The 16,409-nt window shown below is 43.2% G+C and overlaps 1 protein-coding gene across 10 annotated transcripts in view; it reads right to left on the reverse strand.

The window, feature by feature from the left end:
- The window catches only part of LOC139346244 (triple functional domain protein-like), a 64,875-nt gene extending 49,676 nt beyond the window's left edge, over positions 1-15,199 (reverse strand). For 9 of the 10 annotated variants that reach the window (XM_070985232.1, XM_070985226.1, XM_070985231.1 and 6 more), the window contains exon 1: positions 14,912-15,199. In XM_070985232.1, the coding sequence (XP_070841333.1) occupies positions 14,912-14,981 (70 nt within the window). In that variant the 5' untranslated portion in view covers positions 14,982-15,199. Of the gene's footprint in view, positions 1-3,889; positions 3,930-14,911 lie in introns of those variants that run through there. The other variant, XM_070985228.1, reaches the window with a different exon arrangement.
- Between the last annotated feature and the right edge of the window lie 1,210 nt (positions 15,200-16,409).

Consider the following 16,409-nt stretch of genomic DNA (forward strand, 5'->3'; position numbering starts at 1 on the left):
AAGGACAGGATTTTACAACTCTGGAAAGCCATCACGGTGGCAACTTCGTTATCTTTAATCATGCCCATAGCGAGGCTCACAGCAGAAATGCAGCTTTCACATTACAAAGTATGTGAATGACGTACTGTGCTGATGTGTCAACTTTATTGTCGATGACACCATACGTGCAGGACATGCAGAGGGATTGGAATACTGTTTCCCACAGTCCCGCAGTGTGTGCAAAACAGCAGAATGCTACATACATAAGCTTGAAAATTTTAATTACGCTGACATAAATGAGGTAGTAGGGCTGAAAACTATGAGGTGCAGGTTCAAGACGCATTACTAGGAACAATCTGGCTTGCTAATGGGCCCTTGAGCAAGAAACTTAACTCCCTCTGGCTTCTTACATAACAGGCCCTGACCTCTGCCCTTCAAAGACAAGAGAAAAGACTTTCCCTGCAATGATAATTATCCCTGTATCACCTTTTGCCATTTCCATTTCTGACTTAATTCAGTCTTTATGCTACAGCACTTACTCATATGACAACTGGTTTCCTCCTGTCATGGCTGCTAGTGTAAACTATCCTCACAGAAAGCTGTGATTTAGCAATATTTTGCTGGTGGCATTTTCCACTGATGCCCATATAGCAGCACAGCACAAATAAAACTACACATGAGCAAACTTGCTGGCAACAACTGCCAGTGCCACAGGGGTCTGTGTTCATGAGAAAAAGCACACGCACAAGAACACAGCATGGGAAGAGAAGCACGAAGATCTCAAGGGAATTTTGTCTAAAGCCGTGTACCTGGGAGAACTTAACAGAGAATGAATGGGATGCAGGAGAAAAGAAGGGAAAAAGGGACGGTGAGAGAAAGACCAAACACCCACATACCTCACATATTTGCAATGCCAAAGATATCCACTTAAGCCGCAGTGTACAACAATGTAATACCAGACTACAGTAGTGGTTGCCCACATCTTATCGCAATCTAAACAATAAAAGTTGTAGCTGAGCCAGAAGTCAAACATGCATGGACAAAAAGCTGATAAAACACAATGTCTGTGCGCAGGAAGAGACACACACATGAACTCATGAGCGGAGGCTTTTTCTCCGAGATGTGGCCGTTGGAGCAGTGGGACGCGCGAGCACACACGTTGAGGAAATGACAAAGCAAAAGAAAAAAATGTCTCCAGGCTCAATCCCATAAAACATCCAAACACCCATCTCTCTGACACATGCAAACACTGCAGCACAGTGAACTCACCTGGACCTCAGCTCTGAGGAACACAGCCTGTACTGTATCCTATACTGAGCGTCCTTCCACAGGCAGCTCTCTCTTGTCCCAAAACACACTGTTTCTGTCTCCGAGCCCACATTAACACAAGACCACCCTTTCTGTGGGCCCCTGCCTTTCCCTTCTCGGCAAGCACACTCATCATTTGACTCATACACAAAAAGGAAAGACCCCCTTTCATTTGAAAATACCGATTGTCTAGCTCACACAGACTAGAATGAGGTGTGAGGCGCAAAAACAATGAGTAATACCCTGCTGTCAAAGCTGTCTTGGAGAGTGTAGCGCTACATAGTGCTGTAGGGGTTTAGCAAACATTTAAATGTCAAGGGCCATGGACAACACATTTAAAAATACCTCAGGGATCGGCCATCTGAGAGGATTTTTGCTGCTTGGCACAGAGCTGTAGGTGGTTCAAACTTGTGATGTCAACCTGTGAAACTCATGATCCAGACAGTCAAGTGGTTGGTAACACTGAACTTCAACTGAGTTTTGTGTTTTCGTTTGGAGCAAATGCTCATTGCTTCGGTATTCATGCCCTAGCACTTCCCAGAGATAACCTCTTAGTCAAACAAGGTGATCAGCACCGTGACGTCGCTTCAGCAGCTAGTGCTTCGGCCATGATGGTCATCAGTCTGCCAACAATGCGTTATTGTGGAGCTCGTCTTTGCTTCGTGTAGAGGCAAAGACGCTTTCAGATTCCAACCTTTATATTGCATGCATTCATCTTCCTTGTCAAAACCTGGCACCTACATTAACCACAATGCAACTGGAACGCCAGCAGTTCAGTAGATGATTCAGCTGTGTTGTGCTGCTAGCAGCTAACGTAGCTTCAAGCGGTTTGTAAGCGTGCTTCTTTGCAACTCGACGACCCCAGATTTTTTTCCATTTCCAAAACTGTAGTCTTCAATAATAAATTACATTATAAGGATTGTGATACACTTGCTTTTCACCAAATGTTTGCGAGGACAAGCTCCAAGTGGTCAGGAGGAGGTACATACCTCATCCATGATTCATTATACCATGACACCAAGTGAACTCAAATAAAAAACAATTGTTTATTATGCACGTAAGACGCAAAGGAAATATTTCACTTCAACATCAACATCCCAATGTGCTCAGGGCGATGTGGGATGTAGATTTTATGGGGAGAGAGCAGTAGCATTGAATCAGGCAGTTGAGCTATCGAACTCAGTGTTGACAGAGAAGCAGCTGGACTGGTGCATCCATTACGCATGACTGTGCAGTTTGTTCATACCTGTAGAGGTGAATGCATATCCACTGGGACGGCAGATCAGGGCTGAATTGTGGCTGACTAACACCTGAATATCTTCCTTGACAAATTCAAGTTAAACCTCTAAATGGTGACACACTTGTTAATACACACTACTCTCTTCGTTCATATGCTTAATTGCAGCTTGTGGACAGTTAAGGTTCTAAAAAACACACACTGCCAACAATCAAAAGCAACGCAGGCTGGCCGTCGCCCACATGTGAAAACTGATTTCTGCATATTGGCTCCTTAAAACCAGCTTCTCGTTTGGTGCGACAGTCACAGTGTTTGCATCTGTAACCCTGAAGGGATCAATTATTGTGAACTACTGAGCCTTCTTCTTCATTCTAAACAAAGCTGAGACATTACATACATACTTTTACCAGGAAATACATATCAGACAGCCATCTGAATCACAACTATGACTCTGATCGATACATCCACTCTAAATCTACCACCAAAGCTAAGTCTATGATGGGTTGGAGCAGAGGTGTGCCAGTACTCTTCTATCCAACCATGTTGTTATCTGGCCTCACCTTGGATCCCACGTGCAAAACAGTCTCTATTAGAAACTGTAGCCAAGATAAAAAAAAAACAAAAAACATGGCACTACTTTAAACTGCTCCTCATTTTTCCTGGGGACCTCTGGGGCCCTCTCCAGGACCTCAGCACCACATAACTTATGCTTGAAGACACAAAAAGCCACTGACTGTGATGCTTACAGTGAATCAATTTCTCTCAGTGACCGGCCCTTATCGGGACAGAACCGGGGTGAAAAGCAGTGAGAGGACGAGACAGAGACAGAAAAGTGAGCGAGATGGGGAGGGCGACAGTGAGATAGCAGTTTTGAATGCACTGGAGACCCAAAGAAAAAGGAGTACAATGGTCTTTCAGGACTTGTCCTAGTTTGGTTCACTCTCTCTCTCTGTCTCCTTCCACTCTCAAAATAGGAGCAGAGACCATTCTGGCATATCTTTCACACTGATCCTAATCAATTGCAAGCTGATTCAATTCCTTTACTGACCTCTTTCATTACCCAGTTGAAACTCTGTTAACCCAGCTTGGCACATACATTTACACTTCTGCTCTCTTCATTATCTTTCTAAGGTCTAGCTCTCTTCTCTCTCTCTCTCTCTGTATCTTTGAGTTTCACAGCTCCTCTTCTTCCTCTTCCACCTGCTCTGAATAGACTTCCTTATTTCCCTCTAACAGGACAACAAAATCATTCACTCACTCTTGTTGTTTATGCTCTTCTAACAAGAACGCGTGGAGAAAACGGTTATCTGCATGTGATTTCATGGCCGCCTGCAACCTTCGCACCCCGCCTCCCTTGCAACCTACCTCCTGTCTTCTCCTCCTTCTCCATCTTCTCTCCATTTTTCTCTTTGCCCCCTCGACTCTTTTCTCTCTCTCGCTCCAGCTTGTTTTAAGAACGCAGCGGCGGGGCGGCAAATTTTCCCCGAGCTCACACCAATTAGCTATCACGCCGGAGAAATTACCGAACGAGAGCACGGCAGATGAGAAGGAAAAGTGGGACAAGCTCCTTTTTATAAACACACAGAGAGGCGAGAGGTTTGCATGTGAGTTTGTGTGTGTGTGTGTGTGTGTGTGTGTGTGTGTGTGTGTGTGTGTGTGTGTGTCTGTGTCTGTGTCTGTGCGTGTGTGTGTTTCAGTTGTTCCTAAGAGGGGATTTAAACAAGCCAAAAACCGTTTCATTTACACATCTGACAAAACATCCTAATACTTCAGTTCCCTTGTTAATGGATAACTTTTAACTGTATTTGACATTATAATATGATACTATTAAATAACTCAACAGCCCTCCTTTCACTTCTCATTACCTACTTTGAAGCGGAGTGGATACACCTTGCTCTGCTTGCCCTGATTCACAAGTGCTCTGATTGACAGCTACTGTATCTTACAACATGAGCGCGCTTCTGCTTTGGGTTTATTTTTATAGATGCTTTGCAGCGGTAACACCAGTAAAACTTTGTTTTTAAAGCATCCAAACACAGCTTGTGATCCACCTTTGAACTAAATGCCCCATATGAAGAGCACAGAAACCAACTGCCGCGATTGGCTCTTATCAGCCGCCCTTTGGTCTTATCTCGTCTGTATCTGGGTGGGACCTGTGTCCCTGTTTGTGAGAGTGGTAAAACACAGGCCTGGTTTACATAGGCCTGTTAGTAAAGGCAGAGCACGGGTCAGACGGATGGCCATGTTAGCTGCTGTTACCATGGAGACAGACTGCTAGTTCAACCTTGTTTTGTGGACATGAAAGAGGGATATAACATGCAGAAAGCTGTCGTTGCTATGTGTATTTCCTGTGTTAAAATATATGCCTTAAAACTACACATTAGGATAAGAATAACTGTGTTTTCATTATCTTAGAATAAGCTCTTCAAATCTATCTTATATCCACAGAGTCCACCATGTTTCTACAGTAGCCCAGAATGGACAAACCAAACACTGGCTCTAGACTTTGCATTTTCTGATTTCGTAGCCACCGTAGGTTTGCCTACAGGCCTGGAAAGTGGGGGGTGAGGTGAGAGGTATTCAGTCGTTAGATGCCATGAAATACTACACACTGGTCCTTCAAAAGTTTTTGTATGGTTGTTTGTGTTCAGACAACAGTTAAAACAACGATTCAACATTTTGGGATATCTTATTTACTTAGATGATACCTCTCTTGAATCTGTCTGGTAAAAATGAAGCAACAGCCAAGATCCGGTTATCTTAGCGCAGCATGAAGACTAACCGCAGAGGGACACAGCTAGCCTGGTTCTGTCCAAAGGTACCAAAATCCACCTATCAGCATCTCTAAAGCTCACTAATTTACAGTTGTTTTAAAAATCTGGGCAAAAACCAATGTTTCAAAGGGATGAATTGTGTTTTAAAAGGGGATTAAGTGGCAAAATAGCCCAAAACAGAACCAGCCACAAAACCACAACTTGTTGTTTTTATGTTTGGGTTTTTGTACAGATTTTGGGACTTTGTGACGGTCGGACAGAGCCGTTTCCCAGTGTTGCAAGTCACTGTGCTCGACTGTCTCCAGCTTCGTATTTACAGACAGTGGCAACAAACTACTCCTCTAACTTTTGGCAAGAAAACTAACAAGCATATTTCCCAACATGTCAAATAATTCCTTTGTGTGTGTGTGTGCGTGTGTGTGTAGCCCTACACACTGTCACACCGTGAATCCACCTCCCTCTCTCCACTTCCACGCCTACGTCGGAGAACACCCTCGCAGTAATCCCGGAGAATAAAGGCCAGATTAGATTAGGTCAGCGTGTGTAATCCAATGAACTCTCACCTCTAGCATGCCTAATGCTGTTCGAGCTGACAACATCGCACTGTCTCTCTCACACACACACACACACACACACACACACACACACACACACACACACACACACACACACACACACACACACACACACACACACACACACACACACACACACACACACACACACACACTTGTACTGCTGCCACATAGCTGTGCTCTCAAACACATCATGTATATATTCCTATTTAAGCAGGCAGATTTGTTGTTAAAACAGTTCTTGGCCAGTCTGCTTCCCCACACGCTCCATACCCTCTCTGAGAGGATCTGCAATCTGCTCACTATATTATTAATAACATACTGACTTTCTGGGATCAAAACATTGTATTGCTGGCCATATATCCTTACAGGGTTTTACTATCAACATGCACATCTAAGGCAATCCTATTAAATCCATTTCTGCAATGACTTCATTGCAGCATAACTAGATGCACAGGGCCAATGTTATTCACGACCGTTTTCAAATCGCTCCCCAAACTTGTCCGGGCTCATTGGTAAGCTGTTACAGGCCACTCTTCACATTGCCATGTATGGCACATCCAGAGAAAGACAAAACTTGTTTACAAGCCTCTGACTATCAGGGAAGTGGACGTTACTCCCTCTGAAATGCAATCTGGTGCTTTTTGTTCGGGTTTAGGTTTGTGTTACTGTGGTGCTCACACTGACATCATCCATGCTTTGGGCTACAAACAACTCCAGTGTTGCCATTCAGTTTTACTTCATGGCTTTCAATGGCTTTGCTCACTGTGTCCTGATTGAAAAATTACAGTGTTTAGTCTAGCCAGACATCTGCGGGACGGGTTTTCCGACCAGTGGACCCCAATCTGTGAGGTCAAAACATTATTTCACTCTTTGTTACCATGGCAGTCCCAAAAATCTTAAATTTGCATCAGAAATTTCTCCATTTGCATCGATGATGCTGATAGACTCTCCCTTCATTTACATGGTGCGCGATGGTTTTGAAACAGATTCCTTCCTGGTCTGCGTTTGTAGGTGTGCTTATTCGCTACCAAGACCTCATAAAATGTCCTCATTTAACTTGTCTCTGATTGGTTCCAACCACTAAACCTATTGTGGCTAAGACAAGAAACTGCCCCACTGCCATCATAAGAAATGCACCTCCTGGCTCACCTTGTGTCATGAATTCAACAGCACACTGAAAAAGATAAAATAAAACTTGGAATACGTCAGTGTAATGCCAAAGTAAACCTGACCCAGATGACCAGTTGTTACAAGCCTGCAATATGATACACAGATCAGCAACAAAGACCTTGAGTAAGATGATGTATTGTGCCAGCTTGACATCAGGTTTACCACAGAAATAGTTTCACCAAAGTTTTTCCAGGGAAACTTAACTGAGCAAGGAAGATCTTTCTGGACACATACTGTAGCATCATATTTAAGGCTGCTATAATCAGTATTTTTACGTCAACAATGGCCCACATGATTATCTATATGTGATTGGGTTCGGGAGTGAATCCACACATGGTAAGTGGACTGTATTTATATGGCATGTTTCTAGTCAAAGCTCTTTGACAACACAGGTCACGAGCATTCACCCATTCACACAAATTGGTACAGCAGCTAAGCCACCTGCTCATGACGAGCATTATGCATTCACACACACTGATGGCACGTGGGGGGCAAATCGGGGTTCAGTATCTCGCCAAAGGATACATCAACATGTAGGCTGCCGAGGTCGGGGATCGAACCACCGACCTAGCATGAAGAAAGTAAGAATAATCACCCCCCTCTACGGTTCCCCTCAGCTCCACAAAGCATTTTAGAGTCTCTCAGCTCAGTGTTTTGGTTTTATGGTGAGCAACTTCACTGATTTGATTCATTCTTTTAGCTCTCATCATTTCTGGCAGCAGCAGGCAGCTGTTTCCAGTGAAAAACCTCTATACACTCACTGTACTCTAACTACTCAACACCAAACAGCAGACAGACACAGTTAGAAACTAGCAGGAGAACACGGTGGAGCATTTAGCAGAGACCAAACATCAGGAGAATGCATATAACATTCACATCAAATCCAAATTAATGCTAATGATGCTTTGCATCTGCTGGCAAGCACTATGGTCGTAGCTTGAGAGGGGTAAACCTGTTGCTCTAGAAGTCAGACCTATTATGTCTTCACAATTCATTTTATTTTTTTGAGTGTTTCAAACAAAAATTCTGGCCATATCCTACATGTTGTACCTTTATGTGTCACAAAGTCGTCTGAGTGGTCGTAACTGGTCACTGCACATACATACATAAATCCCTTTCATCCCAGATGTGTCCTGGGGAACATCTCTGGTCATCCCAAACAACTTTTCAATCATTCCCAGGACGATGGGATGCCATTAGTCTCGAGTCCTTCTGCTGGGTGTGTAAAACAGGAAATTATTTGCTACCACAAAGCTAAAAGCTAAAGTTGGTGTTGCTGACGTAGTTGCTGTGGAGCTTTAATTCATTTGCCTTGGTCCGACATGAGCAGCTTTTAATATTTCTGTGCTGTGACTGGTCTGGCTGTTGTTTGGTGTTCGTGTAACTTTTGGAACACATGAAATGTTCAGACTGCATAAGTCACAGTTTCAGTCACATGACGAAGAGTACAAGAGAGTATTCTACAAGGTGATTCGTCAAACATAACCCTGGACATTTTCTTCCTTTCTGGGACAAACGCTCAATTGGAATCAAGCGTGTCACAGGCCACATGCACTAATCTTGATCTGCCATGTTCATTCTTCACATTGAACTGTGATACCAACAGCTCTCTGTGTTTGAACGCTAATGATTTACCGAAATGCAGATGATAGCTCAAACAAGAAAAAAAGGATCACAATCCACCCATTCAAACTGACCTCACAGCAGACTGAGGAGGTCTGGCTTGCTCTGCGAGCTGTAATCTGCCTTTAAAATTTAATGTACCTGCACCTGTTATCAGGGATGAGAAAGATTATGTGTTTACACAACCACCCATGGGAAATGAGAGCAATCTGAATTATTTACTCTTTGCTAACCAACGGATATTTGCAGCATTTTTCAACAATTTTCTCCACAAAAGTAAGAATGTATGACAGAAAGAGGTTGTTATTCAGGACATGATGGTCTGTGCCACTAATGGTTTCCAAGTGCCTGAGTTGCTCGTCTTGTAACCATGTGTTCAGTGTTTGTATTTGGGCTTCGTTTTGAGGGATGAATGCCTTTCTAACTGAAACATCACATTTTAATGCCACAATAAAGGGAACAATTTGAGTAGAAGGAGTGTTGTTATCCCCATATTTTAGCTTAATCTCCAACCCTTTCTAAAAGGTTTTTTTTTAACCCAGCCATCCATTTGCTCTTAATTGAAGATGCCTGGCTAAATAAAGGGATAAAATCTCCTAACATTATCTTTCCCTCCAGATGGCTTCCATTAATTATGTTCACTTCTCTCTGTTGCACAATAGTACAGTTACTGAGAGGTGTGTGAGGTACCTGATATTTTGCTCCTGAGAATGTGTGTACAAGCAGAAACGGCCACTCGCTGTGGATGTGGATGTACGCTGGGATCTTAACGGTACAAAGACAGATGGGGGAGACAGAGACCGGGTCAGTGGAAAACAGCAAATCGGAGAAAGTGCCTGCGTGTGTGAGTAAGTGCGAAAATTGTAATTTTAATAATTAATAATTGAGAGAGAGCAGTGGCTGCCTATCAGGAAGCAACCCTAATCTATGCCTTTAATATCTCTGGGTGTATTAGAAAATTGTGGACAGTGTTGCAAATCAATAAATTGGTTGAATTATTTGCACCACTGTGATAGAGTAATTTAATTAGTCAGGTTTTCAATTAGCTGCAATTGGACAAGAAATACATTCCTCAATCACTCAGAACAGAAGAACTGATTTTCAAGAAAATTGACAATATAATGAAATAAACAGATACTATGCATATGTGTGCATGTATACATAGGCGTGAAATAAAACTGCCATTACCATTATACAGCCATTACCAGTACAGTACCATTATACAGAATTGTATCTGTATTGTCTAGTGGCCAAATCTGTATTTAACACCATACTCTACCAAATATTTGAAGAGCAGGGCATGCAAAAACTTGAGTTTTATGGTGTGTGGAGGTTTAAAGGGTCACTCCACTGATTTTAGACACTATTCAGCCAGGAAAAACAGCTGCCTTCTATGAATCTGACAAAATAACCCTGATGATGTCATGAGGTGCTATCAAGTTGCACTGTGGGAAATGTAGGATCCTGTGTTTTGGGGGTGTGGCTCATATAAGGGGCTGAAAGTCAGGATATCTCAGCCTCTGCAGCTTTTTAAAGTCACCCAATTTTACCATGTCTACTGCTCATTCACTTGGCTGTTCCTCTACGATTAAAGGTTCTGAACAATCGGTCCAGTAATTAATAAATGCATTTTATCAAGAAAGGACCAAAACAACGTGACAACAAACCCAGCCTTCAATTATCTGTTTGTATTGATCTGTGACGCGCCAATCCTCTGTTTACTTCCATCCCATAAACATGGGGATGATAAAAGAATTCTGCTTTGTGCAGCATTAGGCTTTAGCCTCTGCTCTGTGTCTGACTTGGCAGCTTTAAGCCTGGAGGAAACCTTTACTGAGGGACCTCAATCAGTCTCCATCTCCTGGATCAATATCCATTAGTCTCACAGTGTGTGTGTGTGTGTGTGTGTGTGTGTGTGTGTGTGTGTGTGTGTGTGTGTGTGTGTGTGTGTGTGTGTGTGTGTGTGTGTGTGTGTGTGTGTGTGTGTGCGCGCGCGCTCCCAGACCTCATCCTGGGTGAATGGGCCTGAGTCATAAATGCATGCTCTGGATCAGATTTCCCACTCTCTCTCCTGCTTGTCTGTTTCACTCTGTTTCTTGCACAAACACACGCACACACTGACGTTCATTCAAACATACAGAGCAACCTTGTGAACGGCGTGTTGCAGACTCTAAATATTCATTCATGAAGGCCTGGCAGCGCGGACTGCAGATCCCCCCCAACCATAAATAATATTCTACACTACCAACAAGTAATAACTGTATGAAATCAACACTAAATCAGCCTCTTAGTCATCGGTGTAGCCAAAGATATGTTTGGAGTGGAATAACTTGATGATTGACAACATGCCACAACAAAACTCCCCCTTTCAGAGCTCTGAGGCCTAGGTATTAATTCCAGTCTGGAAGACAGGGGAGAGAGACGGGGGGGAAGCTCGTTTTTTTTTTTTTTATATTAGTTGTCATTTTGCATCAGGACGAAGAGGCCCAACACGACGCAACAAGAATGAGGGAGGGAGTGAAAACACGAAACAGGCTTTGGCGAATGAACGCTCAGACAGAAGGCAGGCAGGCCGGCAGACAGAGTGGGGAAGTAAGCAAAGAGGGAGGACATGGGAAAGACAAAGAGACCAAATGCCAAAGGATGGAAAAAGAGATGAGGATGGAGCTGGGGATGGAAGGGGGGAGAAAGCATAGCCTGTGGCAAGACACTCAAACCTGTGCATGTCAAAACAAGACTCCCAGATCTATGAGGAGGAAGTTCACAAGCAGAACAAAACGGAGGGGAGCCCAAAGGTGACACTCAAGCCTTCCAACCGGTTCATTGTACATATCTCTTGGTAGACTGTCACGCAGTAGTCAGGGCTATAGTGGTTTCACTGCTGGTTTCACTACTGAGATGACTCTGAACAAGACTTTCAAGGATGCTCCACTTTGAACTGTTATAATAACCATATACATCAGTTGAGTACCAACTGAGGTTGGCAGACCTTGAAAGAACTAGAGATTGTGTATAATATATTACAGGCATAGCACTCGGAAATATGCAGAATAGCATTAGCAGAAGCATTTCTGGTGTCCCCAGTAGTTCCACATTGTTTGGAGACAAAAGATAATGGACCTGACTTGCACTTTGAAACAAAAATCTCATGTTTACAGTAAATATCTGTCCATACTTATCATTATCTCGTACAGTAGGTGGTCTTTGTCAGTCACTGTCCTGCTGTGCTCAGTGGCATCAGCATACCAACCGATGATGCCAGGCACTCTCAGGGGGTTAAAGCAACACTATACGATAAGCACAAATCAAGCTGGCAAAATCCTGGGTCATATTTAACACAAAGAGCAGCCGTTTGTGACTGCTGTACAATCAGTCCCACAGAACTCATAATCAGTGCTAAGTATACCTTTAGAGGTGTGTTCAACAAGGTGTGTTGTTAGTCAAGACAACAACCGCGCACATGCTCGTAAAGGATCTTCATACAAGATGGTAGTTACACTAAGAAAGCAGCTTACTGTAACATTTTGTCAATAAAACGCCAATAATTGTACTTAAGTGCTTGGAGGCCATGTTTAGCTTTAAGCACACAAAATTGTGGATCCCACTAAGATAAACTAGGTTAGATAACTGTCAGATTTAAGTTAAGTGTTAGTGTTTTAATTTAGGAAGGACTTCAATCTCTCACCATTACTGTGGCAATTAAGAGAATGCATGAAGTATAGACCAGCCTGAAATTTAATGGGTCTTAAGATCTTTACGTCAGGATAGCGGCATGAAATGTTTATTCATGATCCTGCAAGTGTGTTGTTGTCAAAAATGGGCACAGATTTGTTTTCACTTCACCCACAATTCCTATTTTATCATTAATTCAGCAGTAGGTGCCCCAACACTGATGCAAAAATCTAAGTGCAACAGAAACTGCCATTGCTTCTCTCAGAACAAACTGAATATATGGTTTAAGTGCTCTATTGGTAAATAAAGAGCCATTTCTAAACTATAAACTGAAACTGCAGCAGATGGACTTGAGGTAACAAGAAAAGGAGCTACATCTAAACATTTTAATTATACACCAAATTAGCAACAGATCTGATTAACAGTGAAGCAGAATGGCTGCAGCTGTGCACCATCAACAAAACATACATTCACAGTGTGGCTGCAAGTGAGCTACAGGATGCCTCTCGCCTCCCTCCCCGAGAGGAAGCCATCAGATCAGCTCAATACAGAAACTGAACTTCACTCTGTGCTTATTATCTCGCTAGACACAAAACCACAGGAGCCAGAGGCTGGATGTCAATACTCTGCATTCTAGTGCTTGTTTACACCCCTCTAACTTCACTTCAAAATCTCAGTTCTACCACAATGGTCCAACACTGCACTGCACAACAATGCATGACTATTCTGATCTGCTACAGTTTAATATTTATTACATGCTTATGCACATATTACTGGAAAAAAATAATGAGCAACTACCGCTACACATATACTACAAAGATTCATGGAGAGACTACATTGAAACAGTAAGCTACTTAAGCAAGCGGAGTTAGAGGATGACACTGGCAGACGTAACATCACGCACAAGATCTAATTCACAGCTTGCAGTCAGAGAACATAACTTGAGGGTTATCTGGCATATCTAAGTGCAGCAAGTAAGCTCAGAGTTTTTGCCTCTTCACCCAAAAATGGACAGGCGCAGGATCACCTTTTCATTCACCAGTATCCTTCGATTGATACACAGAATTTTGTAACAAGTGTATAAATGTGGATACTGTACACTGGGTGTGGGTATGGAAGTGAAGAAGAAATGGGAAATCCTTACACATCGTTTCACAATGCAAACTGTGCCAAATAAAATAAAACTTAACCATATATTTCTCTGGCCCCTTAAATCTCTGCTAGGACCCCTAGAATTCACAGTTTATGAGCTATTGTTGCAGCCTATGGGACCACTGTAGGCCCGTGCTGGGACTTCAAGTCACAGTCCTTGCTGATTAATTAGCCTACTTAGCTGAGTTAACAATCTGTACATGCTAGTGGGCAGCATCTGATATTGTCTAAAAACAACAGTTTGGTTGTGTATGAATGAGTCAGTGTCACTGATCTTCTGCGGTTTTTATCACAACCTAACAGACTTATTGATACTAGGCAGCCTTTTGGCCTTGATAGCCATGTTACACAGCTAGCTTTCCCTACACAGTGCACACCCAGGCTCTGTGTGCCACGCCATGTATTGTTTACATAGCTTGTACAGTTGTGCTATTTTTTGACAGCCCAGAAAACAACAAACAGCCAGTTAACGGAACAGCGAACGTAAAACAGACACACGGCGTGTTCGTTTGTGCTAAATACACCAATAAGCTGCTTAGATACACGCTTTGTCAACTCACAGGCGAGCTAGCGATGCTAAACTAGCTAGCATTTGTTAGCTAACCAAGCAGACAGGATTCACCAAATCTGATACAGGATTCACTAGCTCACAGGCTAGCACTGGGAGCTAAGATGTTGGAAGTAGTTAGTTAACACACCAGTCCATTGTCGGACAGCCCTGACCTGCTTCTTTTCTCGCTTCTGCAAGATCTAAAGTCACTCCACTTGAACTAGATAAAAACATGTCGTCCATATGCTATAGTAACTGCGAATGATTCCCACTAACATAAAGTCGCTCTGATCCATTTGTGTCGGGCTTGCTGGACGTGGAACATACATTTGTTGTTCCTATGTTTTCCTTTCTCCTTACACTTACTGGGCTCCTAACGCTCAAACTTAGCTACATTTCACATCCTCATTTGGACCGCAGACAGAAGCATAGGCGAGGTTAAGCAAAGCCATGGACAGGGCAGAAACACAGAATAATGTATATTGAAGTACACGAAGAGGTAGCCAACCAAGCGCTGACAAGTCTGGGAGATGTGTCCGAAGATGGAACTCTGACAATTAGCGCTCTAGCTAACGTTGCCTGGCTACTCAGTCCTGATGGGCTATCTGATGTAGTTGGAAAAATGCATGGAAGAAATCCATTTTTAGAGATTTCCACAATGGTGTTGGCCATTGCCGCTTGTTATACACTTAGTTTATAACAACAGTGATGAAATCCATCCGCTAAAGCCTTCCCTATTCCCTATTTATTGCCAGAGCCCACAAAGCAGTCAACGCGGACGGGAACATTGTCCCTCACACAGCTGGACCGAATGCAGCAGCTCTCTGTGGAGCTCGGTCCGACCTCTTCCACTCATTTTTGGGCTTACCGGTCTTGAAGAACGCCGCTATATCGCTGGCGTCCTTCGTCGTCTCCTCCGCTCCTTCACCGGAGCTCATGGCTGCTACAACCCGAACCTGGAGCTCAGTATCTCCCAAGTAGATCCCCCCAAAAATCGACTAAAAGATGGCACAAAATCACTTCTGTCCCAACAAAAGCGCCATTTAAGACACACGGACGGTTACGGTGACTCGTAGGCGCGAGCAATGCCATCTGCAGACCTCCATCTTGGGGTAACGTAATTGGAAACGATCAGCCGGGGGCACCGGGTTCCTCCTCGGAGTGGAGCCGAGGGGAGAGTAGCTGTGGCGCGGAGGAGGGGGGCGGGAGGGGCCGGGTCGTTGCTCGGTGAATCTCCGTAAGCTTTCGGAAATGAGCAGACGGTGGGTCATCAAGGAACGACGGCGGTCACTGTGTGCGCGCGCGTGCGTTTGCGCGCGCATGTGAACTTATAGTCAAAGGGAGGATTTAAAACAATGAAAACTGCTGCAAGAACGAGTCATAGGCACACTGTCAGTGGGGATCATGATGTGAATGATAAGCTTCTGGGCTGTGTGTAACTTGAGCTGTCTCATCGAGCTCAATTATGCGACACACTGGTAGGAAAAGACCCATTTTGGGGGGATTTAACAGGGTGATTCATGTGCTGTTGATCGTGTCTGTGATGTTTCCATTAAAAGTGGGTGAATGTGGAGTTACTCATACTCTCAGGGAGGAGTAGAGAGGCTGGTAAAGTCTGCCGGATACAAACCGAAAAGGGCAGCTGTTATGATTGAGCTTCTGTCATGGCCTTCTTTTCTCTGAGCTCTGTGATCTGAGCTGTATGACTGATGCCATCTGCTGGTTTGGCCGCGAACCGGCGCTTCTGCTCGAAGTGTCTGTTTTGTTTTGCTTTTTCCACAGAATTTGAATTTAAGAAACTTTGTGTTGATCAGTGATTCTTTTTATGCATGATTTAACCCCACAGTTTGTAATGCTATTGATGAATAATCAGCAGCTGCTAGAGAAACCAGAAATTCAGAAGCAGAATGAAATTAAGAATCAAATAATAAATCCACACATTATGTAGCAGAATGAAACTGGGGAATAATCCAATAAATGTTTCAAATTCAACTCGAATGATATTTCATCCCGAGTCTTCTCAAAATAAGTCATAAAAGGCCAAAATGGTGCCATCTTGTTGATAAATCACTATTCTGTAATCACTATTATATTTTAATGAGGGTAGACTAAATATTACATACAAAAAACGATTTCAGAATATTAAGATGTGTTTTAAACATTTATTGGATCATTTCATAATTTAATATTTCTGTTACATATTTCCTCTCCATTAATTCTCAGGATTATTTACATCATGATATCCTTTACTCCAATATTGAGTGCTTTGGAACTCCATAAATCCCCACCAGCAAAATAAAACACTGTGTGTGTGTGTGTGTGTGTGTGTGTGTGTGTGTGTGTGTGTGTGTGTGTGTAGGTATGGG

This window comes from Chaetodon trifascialis, chromosome 17 (assembly GCF_039877785.1).
Source record: "Chaetodon trifascialis isolate fChaTrf1 chromosome 17, fChaTrf1.hap1, whole genome shotgun sequence".
Taxonomy (NCBI): Eukaryota; Metazoa; Chordata; class Actinopteri; order Chaetodontiformes; family Chaetodontidae; genus Chaetodon; species Chaetodon trifascialis.